The 19,370-nt window shown below is 41.3% G+C and overlaps 1 protein-coding gene across 1 annotated transcript in view; it reads left to right on the top strand.

Annotated features, from left to right (window-relative positions):
• Nucleotides 1-19,370, top strand: part of LOC119425684 (growth factor receptor-bound protein 10) — a gene marked incomplete in the record, with an annotated part of 634,378 nt that overhangs the window by 607,838 nt on the left and 7,170 nt on the right. The window contains 6 exon segments of the mRNA XM_037693228.1: nt 4,504-4,578; nt 7,602-7,739; nt 7,883-7,993; nt 9,847-9,945; nt 10,055-10,132; nt 13,659-13,775. Coding sequence (XP_037549156.1) covers nt 4,504-4,578; nt 7,602-7,739; nt 7,883-7,993; nt 9,847-9,945; nt 10,055-10,132; nt 13,659-13,775 — 618 coding nt within the window.

Here is a 19,370-nt window from a genome sequence, read left to right on the forward strand (position 1 = left end):
GTCTATTAGCATATTTAGCTACGTCTACTAGCATATTTAGCTACGTCTACTAGCATATTTAGCTATGTCTCCTAGCATATTTAGGTACGTCTATTAGCATATTTAGCTACGTCTACTAGCATATTTAGCTATGTCTCCTAGCTTATTTAGCCACTTCATTTACTCGATTCTTCTGACGTTGAAGCGATGAACAACCTGAAAAGCTCTGAGGTGCATCAGTATCTTCACAGTAATAAGGTCGGTGGAGTTTTGTTATAAGAGGTGGGACACAATCTTCATCCATCCATCCATTATCTTTACCCGTTTATTTCATTTTTGGGTCACAGGGGTCACTGGTGCCCATGTCCAGCAATCACTGTGCGAGGGGTGGGGTACACCCTGGACGGGTCGCAAGTCAGGACACAATCTTATTAACTTTAAATCAGACACAGAGCCCAGACAAAGCCTTAAAGTCCTCCATCACTGAGCTAATTACAGAGATAATCATAAACTGAAGATGAACAAATATTATAAAGCTGTTCCCTCCATACACTTGAAATCATCCCTGATATTCTTGTCTCAGTTTTCAATCCTTCTGAGGATCCGGTGTCTCTTCTCCGGTGATTTATTGTAGTCCAGACACAAAGTAGGATGCAGGTTTTCCTCCGTCGGCTGTTTGTCAACAAAGTGAAATGAGCTCACATACACAGCACATTTTGGGTGGTCTCTTCCAAGTTCACATTTTTCAGCCACATTCTTCTTAATTCATCATCTGTAGGTAGGAGATGGAAACTATACTTCTTTTTACAGAAACTCTTTTTGTTTTGGGTCCGTGTTCAAACTCTGTTGTTGTCACTGAATTAGTTTGGTCTGGTTGTTCTGCAGCCCTGAACACAACAGGTACCTGAACTCGGCACGGCTATTTTAGTAAACTCTATGGTTGTTAAATAAATGTGAACAAAACAAAAACAGAGTTTTATCTGCTCAACTGAATGTAAATTACTTTCAAATAAACCGTGGTTCGTGCTCCTCCACCATGATTAACCAATGGTTACTGCTACTTCCTGTCTCACAGGAAGTTGTACCTATAATCATTTATACAGCATGGCCTCCAGGAAGAAGGTGGATAAAACTAAAAAATATCAAATGATTTTTAACATTGATATTTTTATACTTTAGAAAAAGCAAGAGAGCACTTTGAGACACTCCTTCACCACCACTCAGCTGGATTACTGTAACACTTTGATCGGGGGGTCAGCACTTCCTCTGCTGCTCACCTCCAGAGGGTCCAAAATGCTGCAGCTCATCTTCTAACCGGCACAAAAAACCCGGAGCGCATTTCTTCTGTTTAAGCCTCGCTGCACTGGTTGCACGTTAGGATTCTTTTTAATGTTCTTTTATTTGTTTTTGTTCCTGCCCCGCCTCATCTCACCGAGCTGCTACCCCCCCTTTCCATTCTCCCAGGTCAGCAGACCAGCCAAAAACAAAACGAAAGCTTCGAGGGGATCGAGTTTCTCTGCTGCTGCTCTTAAAATGTGCGGCGACCAGACAGGCGTCCTCCGTCTGTTTTTAAATCACTTCTTAAAACTCTTCTCAGCTTTTGACTCCACCTGAGATGCTGATTTTTAGTCCAGTCTGAGTTTATTCTAATTTAATTTAAGTGATGGATCTATTTGTTTGTGTTTAATATAAGGCCTAGCTTTCAAATGTTTTTATGATTGTGACTGCTGTTGGTGTTGTTCAGCCAAAAGACCAGATTCATGTAAAGAAGGGAACAAAATAGTTTATACCATTACTATACAACTATACAGTGTGTGGAAATTTAGATGATCCTGCTTTGGATAAATTAAGCATAAAGTTAAATTTTGTTTTACTCCTTGTATTAGTTTTAGTATTTAAATGTTTGGAAAAGAGTCGGCAGGAAACATCAGGAGCAAGAAGGATGTTCTCAGACAAACCTGTGAATATTAACGTTTATGAATCGTAGTTGTGTAGGAGTTTAAATGAACCTTCGCCTCAGTTGTTATCTCTGAGGGGACTAACGCTGTTCGTCTCCGTCTTGGTGCAGAGCGGTGTCTGGAGGACCACGAGCTGGTGGTTCAGGTCCAAGCCTCCATGAGCAGCGACAGTAAATTCCTCTTCAGGAAGAACTATGCCAAATATGAATTCTTCAGGAACCCCCTGGTGAGTCTCTCGCATCCCTGAATTGACCTTTCCGTGACTGCTTCTGCTTAGCACGCAGCCCTGTGCACACACAGCTAAAGTCACGCTCGCATCCCACCAGCAGGAGCTCACAACTTTATTTATTAATAAATTAATTTTTAATAAATTTATATATATATATATATAAATAATATAAATTTATGTATTAATATTTTTTCATTTTTGGATTGAAGCTGAGGGGTAAAAACTGGATCTTACTGTTTAAAATGTGTTGGAAGATAAAGAGTCCAGCCTGACTGGAGCTGACGTGTGAAGCCATCTTTCACCCCCGCAGCCCTTTTAGCTGAGGCTGCAGTCATCGTGTTACCTGCTCATGCATGTTGATAAATCGATGAGAACATGCTGATGTTTGGCGCCGGGTTTCACCGTCTTTAGGTCACTGTGTCAGCGAACGATCAGCGCTGAACGTAGCTGCAGCTCCGGCTGCGCAGCTCGCTCGTCTCGGCTTCGGCTCCAGATTAAACTCTGAACAAAGCAACTATTTTACAGATTTGCTGAAGAAGCTCTGCTTTTAAATGTGTTTAAATGCAGCATCTGGTGCACAGTAATGCTGCTTTTGAATGAATTTAAAATAGCTTTTTAAGGAATTTGCATTTTATTTATATTTTCATGTACCTCTTTGTTCTTACAAGAAAAGGTAAAATAATGAAGTACTTGAAAACAGCTTGTTAGATGGAATAAACATAATAAATTATTAATTTTTTACCTTTTTATTTTAATTATTTATTTAAAATTAATCCTAAGGTTTATCTGAAATCTTCAAATTCATGCAACCTACAAAAAGTCTAGTTCGTTTTACTGCAGAATACAAAAGGAAAAGCAAATGGGTAGAAAAAGCTGATGACATTAAAAAAGACGAGCTCAAATTATTTAATATTTCAGAGTTTATGTCCATATTTATGAACATGGGGTGAACATCAGGAAGCTGTTTGTAGTTTTGCACAATAAACAAAAGTAAATTAAAATAAAAATTATTTCTGAATGCTCTTTATCTATAACTCGCCCATGAACTAATGTTTATTCTGTAAAAATGTCTATCAACTGGATATTTTAGTCATTTTGCAGCTGCTTTGTGTAAAAGTGAATAATAAATAACTTGTTACAGCTTAAAACAACTTTAATCTTTACACCGTTCTTGTGAGCAGTTTTATTTTACTTTAACCAACCTCATATTCTCAATAATTTTTGAGTCTTTACAACCGCATATAACCATTAGCTCAAGGGTGTCGAGACCTGGTCCTTGAGGAACACCATCCTGCATATTTTACATATTTCTTTGCAGCGACACACCTGATTCTATGGTTGAATTATGTATTATATGGAGTAGCCTGTTAATCACCCATTGATTCAGATCAGGTGTGTTGGAGCACGGAAACTTGCAGGATGGTGTTCCTCAAGGACCAGAACTGGACACCCCTGCATTAGATTATGAATATGCACTGAGTGGGCTCACTCAAAGAGATTTACTTCATCAGACAAGTCTAATCAGCATGGAGGACATGGAGGTAGTTGGAGTGAGGACAGAGGATGCAGAGGACAGACATGGAGGAGGATGACTTGCTGTGGAGACCCTGAAGAGGGAACAGCTGAAAGATGAAGAAGAAGAAGAAGAAAAGTCTAATCAGCAGGGATATTATGAAACTCCTGTAAGAAGTGACACCAGACTGCACAGGAAGTGTTACAGCTAACTGCTGCTGTCTCTGGGTGTGCTTGCAAATAACCATTGAACTCTGTGCAACAGTCAGAGTAATGAGAAGGTGATGTTGAGGTTTGTGTAAGGTCGAGATCGGAGCAACAGTCTGCCGTTAGCTCCTGCTAGCTGGCAGCTGTAAACTGTTTCTCAAAACTCAGGTTGTCAGTGTTATCTGCATCAGGTAATATATTCACTGTTTACAGTTCAGCTGGCGGCTCTGACAGAGTGCACAATGACATCACCGTGTATTGATTTAGGGGCGTGTCTAAACCAGCAGGTGACCTCAGCGCGCAGTAAAACACGAGGTGCTCGCCTGTCAATCACACTAAGAGTGGCACTGCTGGCTAAAGGGGATTACATCAGCGGATGAGATCATACTGCATCCACTCTGAGACTGGAGCGCCCTCACCCTCCCCACCACTTTGTCTTTGAAACCTTCTGCTCATCGCACACACATGCACGCGCACGTACGCGCACAGATGCACTTTGTAAAGAGAGATGCTTCCTCTCCCTTCGCTTGCACATGCACTAAGTGGTTTCAAGTGACTTGCTTCTTTCTTTGTCCTTTCCTCTCTCACCGCTGTCACTGCTGTTTCGTTTCCATCCAGAACTTTTTTCCAGAGCATATGGTGGCTTGGTGTCACGAGTCCGATGGTTCAATCCCTCAGGCACAGCTCTTACAGGTGAGATGACTGAAAGGTCACGCATTTGATTCATTCACACAGATGCCCTACGACTTGGCCGCAGAGTTCAATTACGTCACACTGTGTGTGTGTGTGCGAGCGCGTGTGTGTGCGTGCTTCACAATAAGCACATGTGAGAAAGTGTTATTTACACAAAGTCATAAAAGTAAAGAGGCTTGCCAACTTGCTATCTCAGTAAAAAGGCTTTTAAATAAAAATCAGTGTCAGCTGTTTGGTGATGTTCTTTTCTCGGGCACTCGGGTTAAACAATCAGGTGAAAACGTTGAGGATAAGATTAGATTATGTTACGTTTTAAAAAAGCGAAACGTACTGCTAAAGGTTTTGGCGACATGGTTCAGTTTAAGATCCTAACACATCTGGTTAATAAAGTGCATCTGTAGTTTTACTTCAAACTCTTTGCCCTCCAGCTGGCACCAGCTGTACATTATGATTTTTTAAAATCAGTAGTACTTGATGCTACAGTGTCCAGTGAACTGTAATGCTCTGAGCCCAGACAATAATAAACTTTGCACTCTGAAAACAAAACTAAGTAAACTTTCAACAAGGCCAACACAAAGGTTGAGTTCAGTTTTGTAAAGTGTGAGTCTAGCTCTGTGACTGGATAACTGAGTGGGTGCAGACATGTTAATCCCCCTTGGTATTCTCCACATTTCTTACCTTCTAACTTGGTATTTAATTCAATTTTTTTAAATAAAATCAACAATCCTACAAATATTGCTTTAGATTAATGACGATTAAATTAATTCACACCCTCCAAGTCCGTTCTTAGAGCCTCTTTCTGCAGCAGGTCTTCGAGCTTGACACATGGAGCCTCTGGAATATTTTGTCCATTACTCAGGATCAAGCTGCTCCTTTAGGTTGAGTAAAAAGTAGAGCCCGGTTCATGTGGAAATTTAGTCTATCGTTGATACTGATGTTGGGAGGGGAAGGCAACTGCCGATAACTGATATAATGGCTGAAAAGTTTTTATCTTTGTCCACCTCCAAGAATAAAAAAATTAAAAAAACAGCGAGTGGAGCGGGGCTTGTTTATTTAGCACAGCTGTTAGCAACCATGAAGCTAAGCTAATCAGAGCCACCTTTAATTAGTCACACGGTAAGTTTACAAGTGGTGCACTGATCATAAAAACTGTCTTCCTAACGTGCGTTCGCATTTCCTATCCTTCACTATTCACCATAAAGTTATCAAGTGTGTTACATAAATATCAATTAAAGAAAGAAACGTGTTCATTGTTTAAACAGTCACATATGGTGAACGTCTAATTAGTACTGACCGCAGCAGAGTTCATTTTATTTGTAGAGAAGTTTTCAGACAATGTGTTTAATTTAGGATGACAGATAATGTCACTAACACTGATATATTTTATGTTAGATTTATTGTTCTGGATAAAGTTTTACAAGACAATAGCTGATGCTAGGTTATCTAAATGTTAGCTTGCTAACTTCAGAGGCACGTAGCTAATGACAAGCAGGTTGGAGAATTGAATAGAATTTACTTTTGATTTTGTTTTATTTTACAGATCAGTTAAAATAAACTTATCAGGCTCTGTTCTGTAAAATATGCTACACAATATTGTTCTGTGATTCGTCCGTGCTGAAAGTGAAACTTAAAGTGAACGGTCATGACTGGAAAATAGTCTTCATGCGCCCTCTGCTGGATACATTGTACAATTACAGCTGGTTCCAGCATTTTAGGGGTGAAAATTAGAAGTGTTTATATCAGTGCATAATGGGACAACTATCACAGATAACGATATGTCCCCAACCACCTATATTGGCTCCTGCTGATATATCGGCCAGGCTCTGGTTTAAACACTTGTTGTGTCCAACAAGCTTCAAGTAAATCATAGATTCTCAGTTGGACTGAGTTTTAACCACCGGGGTGTTGCTGCAGCAGTGCGGTCCTTCTGGACGATGAACCTCCATCCAAATCTCAGATCTCTACAAGGTTTCCACCAAGTTCTCCATATGTTGCCTCGTCCATCTTAAAAAAACAAAAGTTAAAAACAAAACAACTGGACTTTATTTGAAATGAAACGAGTGTGGGATTCAAGTTATAAAGCTGTGGTGTTATGTAAGAATGTATAATGGAGATTGACACATGCAGATTGACCTCTCACTCTTCACATTAGAGGATCATTAGGGTCGTTGTTAGTCCCATCCCACACTCCTTGTTTCATTGAATTGAGAAAGCTCCTCGGATGAGAAGCGAAACGTTTTCACTTATAAAGTCCAGTTGTTTTGTTTGTAACTTTTTTTTTTTTTGATTTACCATGTCCTGGATGACTGAGAATCTTCACCAGCTCGTCCATCTTTCCTTCAACCCTGACCGGTGTCCCCATGAAAAACGTCCCCTCGTCCTGATGCTGCCACCACTGTGCCTGTGAAGGAAGTTTTCTCAGCATCATGAGACGTGATGGATTTGAGCCCAACAAGCTTTAAATTCATCACGGCACCTCATCTCACGTGTTGGACACAAAGTCCAAGCAGCCCGTCTTATGTCTTTCTGAGACCCTGTGTCTTCATGTGAGGACATTGATTTTTAAGAGAATTACTCATCATAGAAAGCTTTTGACCCCACTTTGCAAAGAAAAATATAAAATGCAAAAATAAAGCTACTGTCCTCGTATGAAGACATCTTTTTCTAAAACCACTTTCTGCACCATGACAGAGTGTAGCTATTTAACTCAGTAGGTCCTACTAACCCCATGTACCTTGGAGAAAGGGAAGATGCCCACCAAACAACAGCTCGGGTCTCAGGAATGTTTTTTCTGGTTACTGGTTCATGGGTGAGATCTTTGCACCCTGCTGTAAACAACTTTACATGACGGGCTTTTTGAAAGGTGCAACATCTTTGTAAAGAGCTCTCCATTCCTTTTTTACATGACTTTTATTGTTCACAAGTATTTAAAACTCGAATCATTGACTGTCTTGGCTGATCTTGGTTGTTTTTAATTGTTGGTGCTCGGTGGTGACGTGGATATTTAATACGTTTTATTTTAGAACTTTCTGAACTCCAGCAGCTGTCCTGAGATCCAGGGCTATCTTTATGTGAAGGAGCCTGGAAGAAAGTCCTGGAAGAAGCTGTACATGTTGCTGCGCCGCTCCGGCCTCTACTACTCTGCTAAAGGAACATCCAAGGTGACTAAAATATGTTCTGAAACAGATGTGGAGGAAACTTTTATCAGAAGTGTTTTTAACCTCGTTTAGGCTTCAGTCAGACAAGAAGTCACGTCGTCTCATTGTGTCTGAGTCCCCTGTCCCTGTGTCTCACTACTGAACAGGAACCCAGACACCTTCAGCTGCTCTCAGATCTGGAGGATAGTAACATCTTCACCGTCATCACAGGCAGAAGACTTCACAACGCTCCCACAGAACACCAGTTCTGCATCAAGGTAAAACCTGCAGCAGAACCTCACTTCAAAATGGACTAATTGTTCCTTTAATGCACATCGTAACTTATCTTTCATATGTTGGCTTCAACACAGACTCGTCAGGCTCATGGACAAGTTTTGAACATTTATCTTTTCTTAATGTTTGTTTGGAGAGACAGAGAATGTTGTGATTACTGTGTTTTTTGCAGTTTTTTGCATAATGTACATGCCCTGCAACTTAATCACCGAAACGACTTGTTTATGGATGTTTTCCCACAGTTATAAACCAATTTTTGTCTGAGATATGACCATTTTCATTCATGCTGACTGAAAATATTGAACACTACCATTTTCAGCTGCTAGATGGCACTCGAGTTGTATGGCATGTCATTGTATCACGTAACAAGTAAAAGTGGCTATTAATGACACAATCGGCTTGCCATAGCCTGCTTCCTTCGTCCAGCTCGCCTGCAGCAACTGTCAAATCCGCTTCATTTCACTGCACCGCCCCGACGAAATGAAGCTGATTTGACCATTAAAGTGAATTTATTAAGTCAAAGTTCAACTGAGACGCACCTTTACTATAAAGTCGAGTAAACAAATAATTGTTTTTAAGTGTTTGTTTTATTTAAACAATTGTTTTATTGTTTTGAAGCTCTCGACCTTGACCTCTCTAAGTGGCTGTAAGAATCTGTTGGACTCCTGGCAGGGACCAATGCAGACATGTTCCTGTTTTTAGTTTTCTACATTCACCTTACAATCTAGCTGTTTTTTGTTACTTTTCTTTCTTTTGGTTTTTTGCCATCCTATTTGTTAAAAAAAATAAAATTGTATGACTTTTTAACAACAAAGTCCATGCTCAATAATCCAGGTATACAATCCAACATTTTTCAGTCAGCTCATCTGGACGGTTTCTTTTTTGGTGCTGAAACGTTTCACCTTCGGTCCGGAAGGCTTCACCAGTCAAGTGTCAACTTCTTTCAGCTGGTTAAATCTTTAAAGAACAACTCACCAGGCGGCTGTGGCTGAGTGGTTAGAGCAGTCGTCCTCCAATGAAGAGTTGGGGGTTCAAATCCACCAGTAGTCACATGCTGAAGTGTCCCTGGGCAAGGCACTGAACCCCTCGTCGCCTCTGATGTGTGTCCCATCAGTGTATGAATGTGATCTAAAGCTCTGATTAGTCTCTTTAGAATGATTTGTTCAAGTAGCTTTGTATAGATCTAGTATAGAGCTGTATGAATGGGTAAATGAGGACACAGATTGTTGTAAAGAGCTTTGAGTATCTTGAAATAAGATAGAAAGGAAATATATATATATTTTTTCATTATTATTTTTTATAAATATTTTTCATTTTTTTGCCCTCATTTTTATTTTTATTATTTATTTGTTCATTTATTTATCCATCCGTCAGGCCGTCCGTCCAGAGGACCAGACTTTACTATGTGAGATTTTTCTACCTGGATTATTGCGCAGGCATCAGGATATTTAAAAAAAATTGAACAAAGTGCCAGTTTTGTTTGTTTGGCATCTTTTAAGGTCATAAATCCTTCAGGGTAAATAAATGTCCTCGGGCACAGGAACTGTGAAAACGTTGAGGTTTAAGAACGACTGCTCAAATAAGAAAGTCCGCCATGTTTTCCTAATAACAGCACAGTTTACAGACACAAAAACAAAGTGCTTTAAAATGATCACCTGTAGTTCTTGTTTTCTTAAAGAGGGAAACTAAGGTCAGCTGGAACGAATAAAGCAGCTAATAATTTGAACAAACGTGATTTAGGAGGAATCCTGCTTTTCCACTGCTGCTCTTGGTGCGTTAGCCTGATTGTGTGTGTCATGAGCTGAACCTCCTTGTGTGTCCACTGTTTGGTCGACAGCCCAGTAAAGCGAGGAGCGACTGTAAGGAGCTCAAGATGCTGTGTGCAGAGGACGAGCAGAGCAGAACCTGCTGGATGACTGCCTTCAGACTGCTCAAAGTAAAGTTGCATTGGAAGCTGGACAGTTCAGACAGTTTTTGCTAACTGGCATTAGTGAAGCAGCGCGTGGAGCCTTGACTTAACGACGCCTGCTCTCGTCTCTCCTCAGTTTGGGCTGGTGCTGTATCAGAACTACAACGTGCCCCAACAGAGAAAGTCCAGCAGCTCAACTTTCTCTGCGCCTGTGGTGAGGACCTTATTCAACTCTGTACACATCGTAGAGTAGTGGCTGTCACGACTCTTAAATCAATAAGTCCTACATGAAGGTAGCCAAATCTACCCTACGTTCCAGCAGTATAATATTAATAAAAAATCATTTGGGACATACTTTTATAATCATCTTTTTTAACGTTCTACCATTCTGTTTAAACGATCTATTAACAAACAACGGCCACCAGCATCCTTCAGCTAACAAACTTTTAAAAAAGTGTTTCATACTCACTTCTATCCACATTAGTCATTTCCTGACTATTGAGTGCGCCTGACTACAAGCCACGCCCACTAACTTTAAAGATAAATACAATTTGTACATATATAGGCCACACTTGTGTATAATAATAATAATAATAATAATAATGAATTTAATTTGTAACACACGTTTCATTAACAAAAATCTCAAAGTGCTACAAAGTGCAACTAAAATAAAAAAAATCAACTACAATCAGTGATAAAATCATGTGGAGGCAGAATAGGCTTGCTTGAAAGACTTTTTTAAAGTCGATCAATGATATAAGCCGCAGGTGTCCACGATGCAACTTGAGATATTTACACAGAAAGATTTTTAAACTTTTAAATACGTACCAGAAACACAAACATGTACAGTAAATGTTTTCTTCTGAGCCGTGCCTGTAACACAGCTGGTTAAAAAATACTGTACCCTACCAGGACGTCATTGATCACTACAGCTTGTGCTGTCCTTACTTATTTCGAGTGGCTGCAAATACTTCCTTTTGCCCCCAGGGAGGGGGCACAACAGGGAGGGGAGAACGGGGACCTGTGACCTGTTTGATAATTTCATAGGTCAGATTTTTTTTCACCTTTTATTCATACAGGTAGTCTCATGAAGTCATGAGGACCCCTCCCCCCCAATAGAGACGTGTATTGGGCAGCTATAGGCTAAATGTTCTGGTGGCAGGAAACTCGTTAGTGCATTAAAATAAAATAAAAATCCATAAATTAGCTGCAGCATTGTATAAACCGCGGTGCTCAAAGCGTGTGAAAAAAGTAGTGGCTTATAGTCCAGAAATTACGGTAGTTTATTGCGGTAGTTTTATTACGTTAGTTTATTAAGACACGTGGAAATCCATCGCTGTGGTGCTCTGTTCAGGATGATCGGACGTTTGTACTAAATAAAGAGATTATTTCAAATGATGCAGCCTGACCAGTTCATCTCTAATCCAGCCTGTACCTGTAGCAGCAGATTAGTAGCGTTGACCTCCTGGTCGGCAGAGTCGAGTTCTGTCAGGTTCTTTTGAGCAGGAGAGAGTTAATGGAGGGGGCAGGTGTTAGGAACGATACCTCTCCACTTACAGGAGATAACGTAAGAAGAACATTTTCATGGACGGCCGGTTCCAAAAGGTGAGATTATTAGTCCTGTTGGCATCGTTCACAGAGGGACCAACAGGTCAGGTGTCTGTGGGAGCCCGGCTTTAGTTTCATGAGCTTGATGTAGAGTCCAACGTACTTCCATGATTTAATGAACGTTAATACGACTCTAATGGGAGTGGTGGTGCAGAGGATAGAGAAGGTGGGCCTGTGATTGGAAGGTCGCTGGTTCAACTCCCCGGACAGACGATGTTGGATAAATAAGCACCGTGCAACGAAACAGTACCAACACGTACACACAGTTCGGTTTATTCACCATGGAGACGTGGGTCGTTTGGTTTGGGGCGTTCCAAAATACCAGAAGAGCAGAGAATCAAAGATTTAGAAGAAAGTGGATGAATAATGTATTAGGTGTTTTAGGGCAGCTAGATTTTCCTTTTGTGCTAAAGATTTGTGGTAAAACCAAAGTTCATCCCGCAGCCAGCGTCATCTTATCCCTGAGCCACTTCTTATAAATCTGACACACATGTACACATGTTCATAATGCCCTCACACCCAGACGAGCTGGGCAAAGGTTTTCTAAGCTCCTTATGAAAGATTGTGAAGTAAATTAAGTCAAGTCTAACAGTCTATGCAAACTTTGTACTTAAGCTCCAGATTTGGACAGGATTACGATACAACAAGCTCTAATTTCTAAATCGCTGACAGTAAATGAGACCTGCAACTTCAGTCGTGTTCAGTGTCGCATCAAGTATTTACCCTTTCAAGCCATTCGGAGCTTTTCAGGAGCTTTATGACGAGTTCTAACACTGAAATGTCCGAGTGCAACTGATGCAGCAATCAGTGTGGTCCCAGAAGAAGTTTAAACTCCTGTTGTGATATTTAAAGAAACCGAAGGGCCGCATGGAGACCTGGAAAATTAATCCAGTGAACGTTTAAGAAGCATTCACTCTATTGTGATCTATTTTTCTTCCGTACGTTCTTCAGGGCGATTCTCGTCCTGCAGTTTTTAAACTATTTCAACAAACTTTTCTGACAGTTTTTCCTCCTAGAAAATGAAGTGAACTCATTTTACATCCTTCAAATAATCTTTAGATCTGTTTACAACCTTTTACTGCTCCTTTCATGATTTGTTCTGCTTTAGCTCCTTTCAGCTTCCTTGTGCAAATTTAAACTTTTTTCAGCTACTTTTAGCTGTTTTTAGCTGGTTTGTGATCTTTTCAGATTAGATCTGCTAACTAAAACATTTTTGTGCTTATTCTACCTTCTTTATGCTCCTTTCAGTTTATTATGCAAGTGTCAGCTTTTTCTACTATTTTAGCTACATATTGCTGTTTTTATGCTAATTTAAGCTTTGTCAGCTAATTCCACATTTTTTGCTCTCATTTAAACTTTTTTCAGCCTAATTCAGCGAAAAATGTGCTCTCTCTACTTCCTTCTGGTAACTTAAGCTTCTTTCTGCCTTTTTAGCTACTTTTCAGCTGTTTTTTGCTAATTTGATCTTATTTCAGGTAATTTCAACTTTTTGCGCTCATTTCTGCTTCTTTCAGTCGAATTAGGCGAACATGGGCATCACGACAGCTCAGTGGTTAGCACTGTTGCCTCACAGCAAGGGTTCAATCCCCACTTGGACCTGTGGTCTTTCTGGGTGGAGTTTGCATGTTCTTCTCGTGCTTGCGTGGGTTTTCTCCAGGTACTCTCGTTTCCTCCCACAGATCAAAAACATGCATGTTAGTCTGCCTTCAGGTTCAGGCCTCCCTTGCAAAATAGATCTGTGATCTCAATGGGATTTGCCTGGTTAAGTAAAGATTAATAAAGTTATAAATGATGTGTAATGATTAGAAAGGGCAAAGGAATTTTAGATAATCTGCAAAATATTCCTGAATAAAGGACATCAGTTTAAAAAATCTAAAGTGTGAACTAAAGTTAAATTTAAACGTCGTTCTCCACCTGAAAGGAAACTGGTTCGAAGCTTCGAAGCCAGAAAACTCAGAGGCTCGTGCTTCTCAGAGAAGCATTCGTGGACTTAACTGGGTCTGTGTGCAGACAGGATTTGTCACGCTCCAGTGACTGCGTCTGGCTTGTTTGACCTCTGACCTGTGTCTCCCCCCCAACCCACTCCCAATCACTACCACTCCATCTCCCCCTCTCCCCCTCCTACATAACAGCGGAGCGTGTCCGAGAACTCCCTGGTTGCCATGGACTTCTCAGGACGGACGGGCCGCGTCATCGACAACCCCGTGGAGGCTCAGAGCGCCGCCCTGGAGGAGGGACAGACCTGGAGGGTGAGTGAGTTTAAGGCGTAGAACATTTTTTTCATTTCATGCTTTGGTTCCTTATCTGTTGGTTCTCAAATGGTCTCAGTTTCTGCTTTAGTTTGTCTTGATGGATGAGTTATACATTTATAATTCTTGGTGTTATCCAATTTCTTAAGTTACTCTGATGTCTGTAGATGTTTTCAAGACTCCACACATCACAACTCCAAGGTTCACACTGCAGGCACATGCGTCCCAAATTCCATTTACTGTAAGTTCCGAACACTTGAGCGCACCTGAATATAAGCTGCGCCCACTAAATTAAAAATAATAAAAAATTGTACATATCTAGGCCACGCTTGTCTATAAGCTGCAGGTGTCCATGTTGTAACATGAGTCATTTATACAGAACTATTTTTCAAAACTTTTAATTAAATATGTACCAGTAACATACACAAATACATACAGTAACTGTTTTTTTTTCTGAACCGTGAAAGTGAAATAAAAGAATGAAGAAGGGGAAGGCAGTAGGACCTGATGACATACCAGTGGAAGTTTGGAAATGTCTTGGAGAGATGGCAGTGAGGTTTTTGACTCAAATATTCAATGGCGTATTTGAGGGTGAGAAAACACCTGAGGAATGGAGAAGAAGTGTGCTGGTGCCCATTTTTAAGAACAAGGGTGATGTACAGAGTTGTAGCAACTACAGGGGAATTAAGTTGATGAGTCACACAATGAAGATCTGGGAGAGAGTTGTGGAAGCAAGACTTAGACGAGAGGTGACTATCTGTGAGCAGCAGTATGGTTTCATGCCAAGAAAGAGCACCACAGAAGCCATCTTTGCTTTGAAGATGCTGATGGAGAAGTACAGAGAGGGTCAGAAAGAACTCCATTGTGTCTTTGTGGATTTAGAAAAAGCATATGACAGAGTGCTGAGAGAGGAGGTGTGGTGTTACATGAGGAAATCTGGAGTGGCAGAAAAGTATGTTGTATGACTAGTAAAGGACATGTTAGACTGGTACAGGACATGTATGAGGACAGCAGGACAATGGCGAGATGTGCTATAGGAGTGACAGATAGCTTCAAGATGGAGGTAGGAGTGCATCAAGGATCGGCTCTGAGCCCCTTCTTGTTTGCTCTGGTGATGGACCGACTAACAGATGAGGTCAGGCAAAAATCCCCGTGGACTATGATGTTTGCAGATGACATTGTAATCTGTGGTGAGAACAGGGAACAGGTGGAAGAGAACTTGGTGAGGTGGAGGTATGCACTTGAAGGAAGAGGAATGAAAGTCAACTGTAGTAAGACAGAGTACATGTGTGTGAATGAGAGGGAGGAAGTGGAACAGTGAGGCTACAAGGAGCAGAGGTCACAAAGGTGCAGGACTTCAAGTACTTGGGATCCACTGTCCAGGAAAATGGGGAGTGTGGTAAAGAGGTGAAGAAGAGTCCAGGCATGATGGAGTGTATGGAGAAAAGTTTCAGGAGTGATTTGTGATAAAAGGATGTCAGCAAAGGTCAAAGGAAAAGTTTACAAGACCGTGGTGAGACCAGCTCTGTTGTCTGGTCTGGAGACAGAGACATGGACAAAAAGACAGGAGACAGAACTGGAAGTGGCAGAAATGGACTGTAAATGGACGACTTTTCTATCTTATCAAAATATTGAAAGCGCTTTACACAACAATCTGTGTCCCCCTCATTTACCCATTCATGCAGCACTTTGCTATATCTCTACAAAGACTAACCAGAGCTTTATCACATTCATATACCAATGGGACACACATCTGAGGCAATGAGAGGTTCAGTGTCTTGCCCAGGGACACTTCAACATGTGACTGCTTGTGGAATCGAACCCCCAACTCTTGCATTGGAGGACGACTGCTCTAACCACTCAGCCACAGCCGTCCCAAAATGAAGATGTTGAGGTTCTCCTTAGGAGTGACAAAGATGGATAAGATTAGGAATGAGATCATCAGAGGTACAGCACAGGTTGAACTACTGGGAGATAAAGTTAGAGAGACCAGATTGAGATGGTTTGAACATGTCCAGAGGAGGGACAGTGGTTTGAACATGTCCAGAGGAGGGACAGTGGTTTGGACATGTCCAGAGGAGGGACAGTGGGCATACTGGTAGAACGATGTTAGAAATGCAGCTGCCAGGAAAAAGACAAAGAGGAGATATATGGATGCAGTTAGAGAGGACATGGAGGTAGATGGAGTGAGGACAGAGGATGCAGAGGACAGAGTGAGATGGAAGAGGATGACTCGCTGTGGAGACCCTGAGGAAGGAAAAGCCAAAAGAAGTGCCGTTAACAAGGCTGGTTAAAAAAATAAAATACAGAACCAGGAAATCCTACCAGAAAGTCACTGATCACTATCTTCACCTTCCTCCTGCTCAAGCTTGTGCTGTCCTACAGACTTGAGCCAAAGTTGCTTTATGCATGCAAGGAGTGGAAGTGGTGGCGCAGAGGTTAGAGAAGGTGGGCCTGTGATTGGAAGATCGCCGGTTCAAGCACCGGTACCGACAACATCAAAAAATGTGGGTGGGGTAGGTGAAGCACCTACACCTGCCCCCACCCTCATTAACTCCACTCTGGGACCATGAGCAAGGTCCTTCACACCCATCTGCTCCTAAACAGGTCTTTCTTGGAAATGAATTCTCATGGCTCAATGAGACTACATAAATAAAGGGTAAATGGAAAAAAAAAAAAAAGGGGGGTCCCCCCTCACATGCTCTGCGCTCTGCTCTCACAAGGAAGGGGGATCCCCCCCCCCTCCCCTGTTCTTTCCTCCCCTCCCTGTTTCATTGGTCCACTGTGACCTGTTCAATTATTTCACTAGTCAGTTTTTTTACCTTTTATTTATACAGGTAGTCTCACTGGGTCATGAGGACCCACCCCCCCAAGAGAGATGTGTATTGGGCAGCCATGTGATGAAGCTAAATGCTTAGGCAGCATGAAGCTTGTTAGCTCAAAAAAAATCTGTAAATTAGCCATAGCATTGCATAAGCATGTTCAAAGCCTGTGAAAAAAGTAGAGGCGTATAATCCTGAAATTACAGTATTTATTTATTTCCTCTATGTGACCCATGGAGCATTTTTTCCATGACGGTCTGAATGTGACAAATCCGACTTAAATTTTTTATTTTTTTATTCAGCATGAGGGAAGAAGCCCCTTTAGCTTTTTATCTAGAGCGCCTGTGTTGCACGCCGCTAGCTTAGTGGGACACGTTTGAGCTGTGCACTGTTTGTACAGACAGTTTTTGAGTGTGTGTGTGGGGGTGTTCAGCATGAGCGAAGAGGCAACGTGAGTGCTACCTTTAGCTTTTTAGCTAGAGCGCCTGTATTGTGCACCGCTAGCTTAGCGCTATGTCAATGTCAGGGGGCTGGGTGTTCGGTTTGGTAGGCGGGGTGCTCAGTCCTGTTGACGGGGTGGAGCACCCCACTTGTATAATGGTAGGGGAAACACGTGAGTTTTGATCGCACAACAACTTCAGAATCGTAGCATCCGTGTTCACTTCCGTCAACACAGCGTGCTGCATGTGACGTCACAGAGGAGGTGGCATCTCGATGATGACGTGAACGAGCAGACCTGAGTGTTGTGACCTGCAGTGTCCAAACTCCAGCATTAGGAGCCACTGTGAGACTATCAGAACCTCATTTCTCTTTGAAGTTGAATGTTTTCTATAAAACTAATGATTTAAGAAAAGTAAAACAACAAAAAGCTGTGGCAAATGAGGGATTCCCACTTCTGATATTCATTCATGTTAAAATGTGATAAAAAAATAAAATCCAAGCCATCCTAAAACAAGTCGTAGATTAAGTTATTTCTAGTTTTGAGTTGGTGATTCCAGACTATTAAATTGGGGGAGTGGTGGCGCAGAGGTTAGACAAGGTGGGTCTGTGATTGGATGGTTGCTGGTTCAGCTCCCCAGACCAACAACATCAAAATAAGGTTGGGCAAGGTGAAGCACCCACACCTGCCTCCACCATCATTCGTCCCACTCTGGACCCTTGAGCAAGGCCCTTAACCCCCACCATCTGCTCCCCTGGGTGCCCTACATGGCAGCTCTCTGCGCCTTACACAGGCTGTGGTAGCTCGGTGGTCTGTGGTTGTGTCGGGAAGAGCATCCGGCGTAAAAACAATCGCCAAGTCTTTGTAGGCCTGTCACGATAACAAATTTTGCTGGGCGATTAATTGTCTCAGAAATTATTGCAATAAACGATAATATTAAAAAATGTTCAATACAAAACAACTGGGCTTTATTTATAACAGAAGACGTTTCGCTTCTCATCCGAGGAGCTTTCTCAATTCTTCAATTTTTGAATTTATCATGTCCTGGATGACTGAGAATCTTCACCAGCAAACAATAATATTGTTTGAAATTTGACAAAAATTTGTAATTGTTGTCAAATTTAAGAAAATATGTTGTTAATTTTATTTTGAGTCTAGTACCTTTTTCAACCACTGGATGGCAGTATAAAGATTGTTTGAACCGAAGGATGAATAGTGAGGGAGCGAGCAGCGTCTCTTTACGAAAAATGGGAGGGAGGCCCCTTGACGTGACATGAGCTGTCTCTTCTTTTTTTCCGGTTCTCAAAATGGCGGCCGCTCGGTGATTTGAGCTCTTTAGCATAGCATTTTTCACACAAAGCTTTTAATAAAAAACAATAAACAAGTTCTCAGCTTCTTCTTGCAGAGAAAAACAACTTTTTACATGAAGGCACGGGTTTCAACTGTGAATTTTGGAGCTTCGACAAGATGGAGGTTTTTCCCAAGGTCGGACTGTTAGCTTAGCTCGTTGCTTAGCTTCTCAGCTTAGCTGCTTTTAATGATCCAAAAACGCAATTTTAGATGGTTAAAATGGATTTTAAAGAGAAAAAAGAAAGGGAGGGGTCAGTGAAGAACACTGGAGTTGAGACTTTTGTCATCCAGTGTCTTCAGTAGAAAGAGAGAGACTTGAAGAAATGATAAAGCCGATAAATGAAAATGAGGTAGATAATTTTCGTCATGTGATTATTTGATTTATTGTTTATCGTGACAGGCCTAAGTCTTCGTGTGATTTAATTCGCTGTGGCAACCCCTGAAGAAAAGAGCAGCTGAAAAGAAAAATGATTCCTGACCATTAAATATATTTTGTAGGGAAATGGCTCTTAAATCTTTAAGGGGGATGAAGATTAAAGTACTTCCTGTTCTGCCTGGCTACATATGATTTTACTTACCTGGGTTGTACCTCATTTCTGCGCACCGTATTACCATATTTATTTTTATTTGTTGGAAATGGCATATTATGTTATGCCCAAAGACCTCTCATTGTTGCTCCTTTCAGCTTTTTTCTGCTCATTTTAGCTGTTTTGTGCTCTGTTAAGCATACTTTCTCTGATTTCAGCATTTTTTGGGCTTTTTTCTGCAAATTCCAACTTTTTACACTCCAGCTTTTTTGTTGTAGCTAATTTAAGCATACTTTGGTACTTGTAGCTTCTTAAAAAAACTGGTCATGACCCACATCAAAACAACCATCAACATCAACGAGGACCCTCATCAGTATGCATACCATGAGAACCGATCAACAGAGGATGCCATCTCCTCTGTTGATCGGTTCTCATGGTATGCATACTGATGAGGGTC

The sequence above is a fragment of the Nematolebias whitei genome, chromosome 19 (genome assembly GCF_014905685.2).
Source record: "Nematolebias whitei isolate Nwh7 chromosome 19, NemWhi1, whole genome shotgun sequence".
NCBI lineage: Eukaryota > Metazoa > Chordata > Actinopteri > Cyprinodontiformes > Rivulidae > Nematolebias > Nematolebias whitei.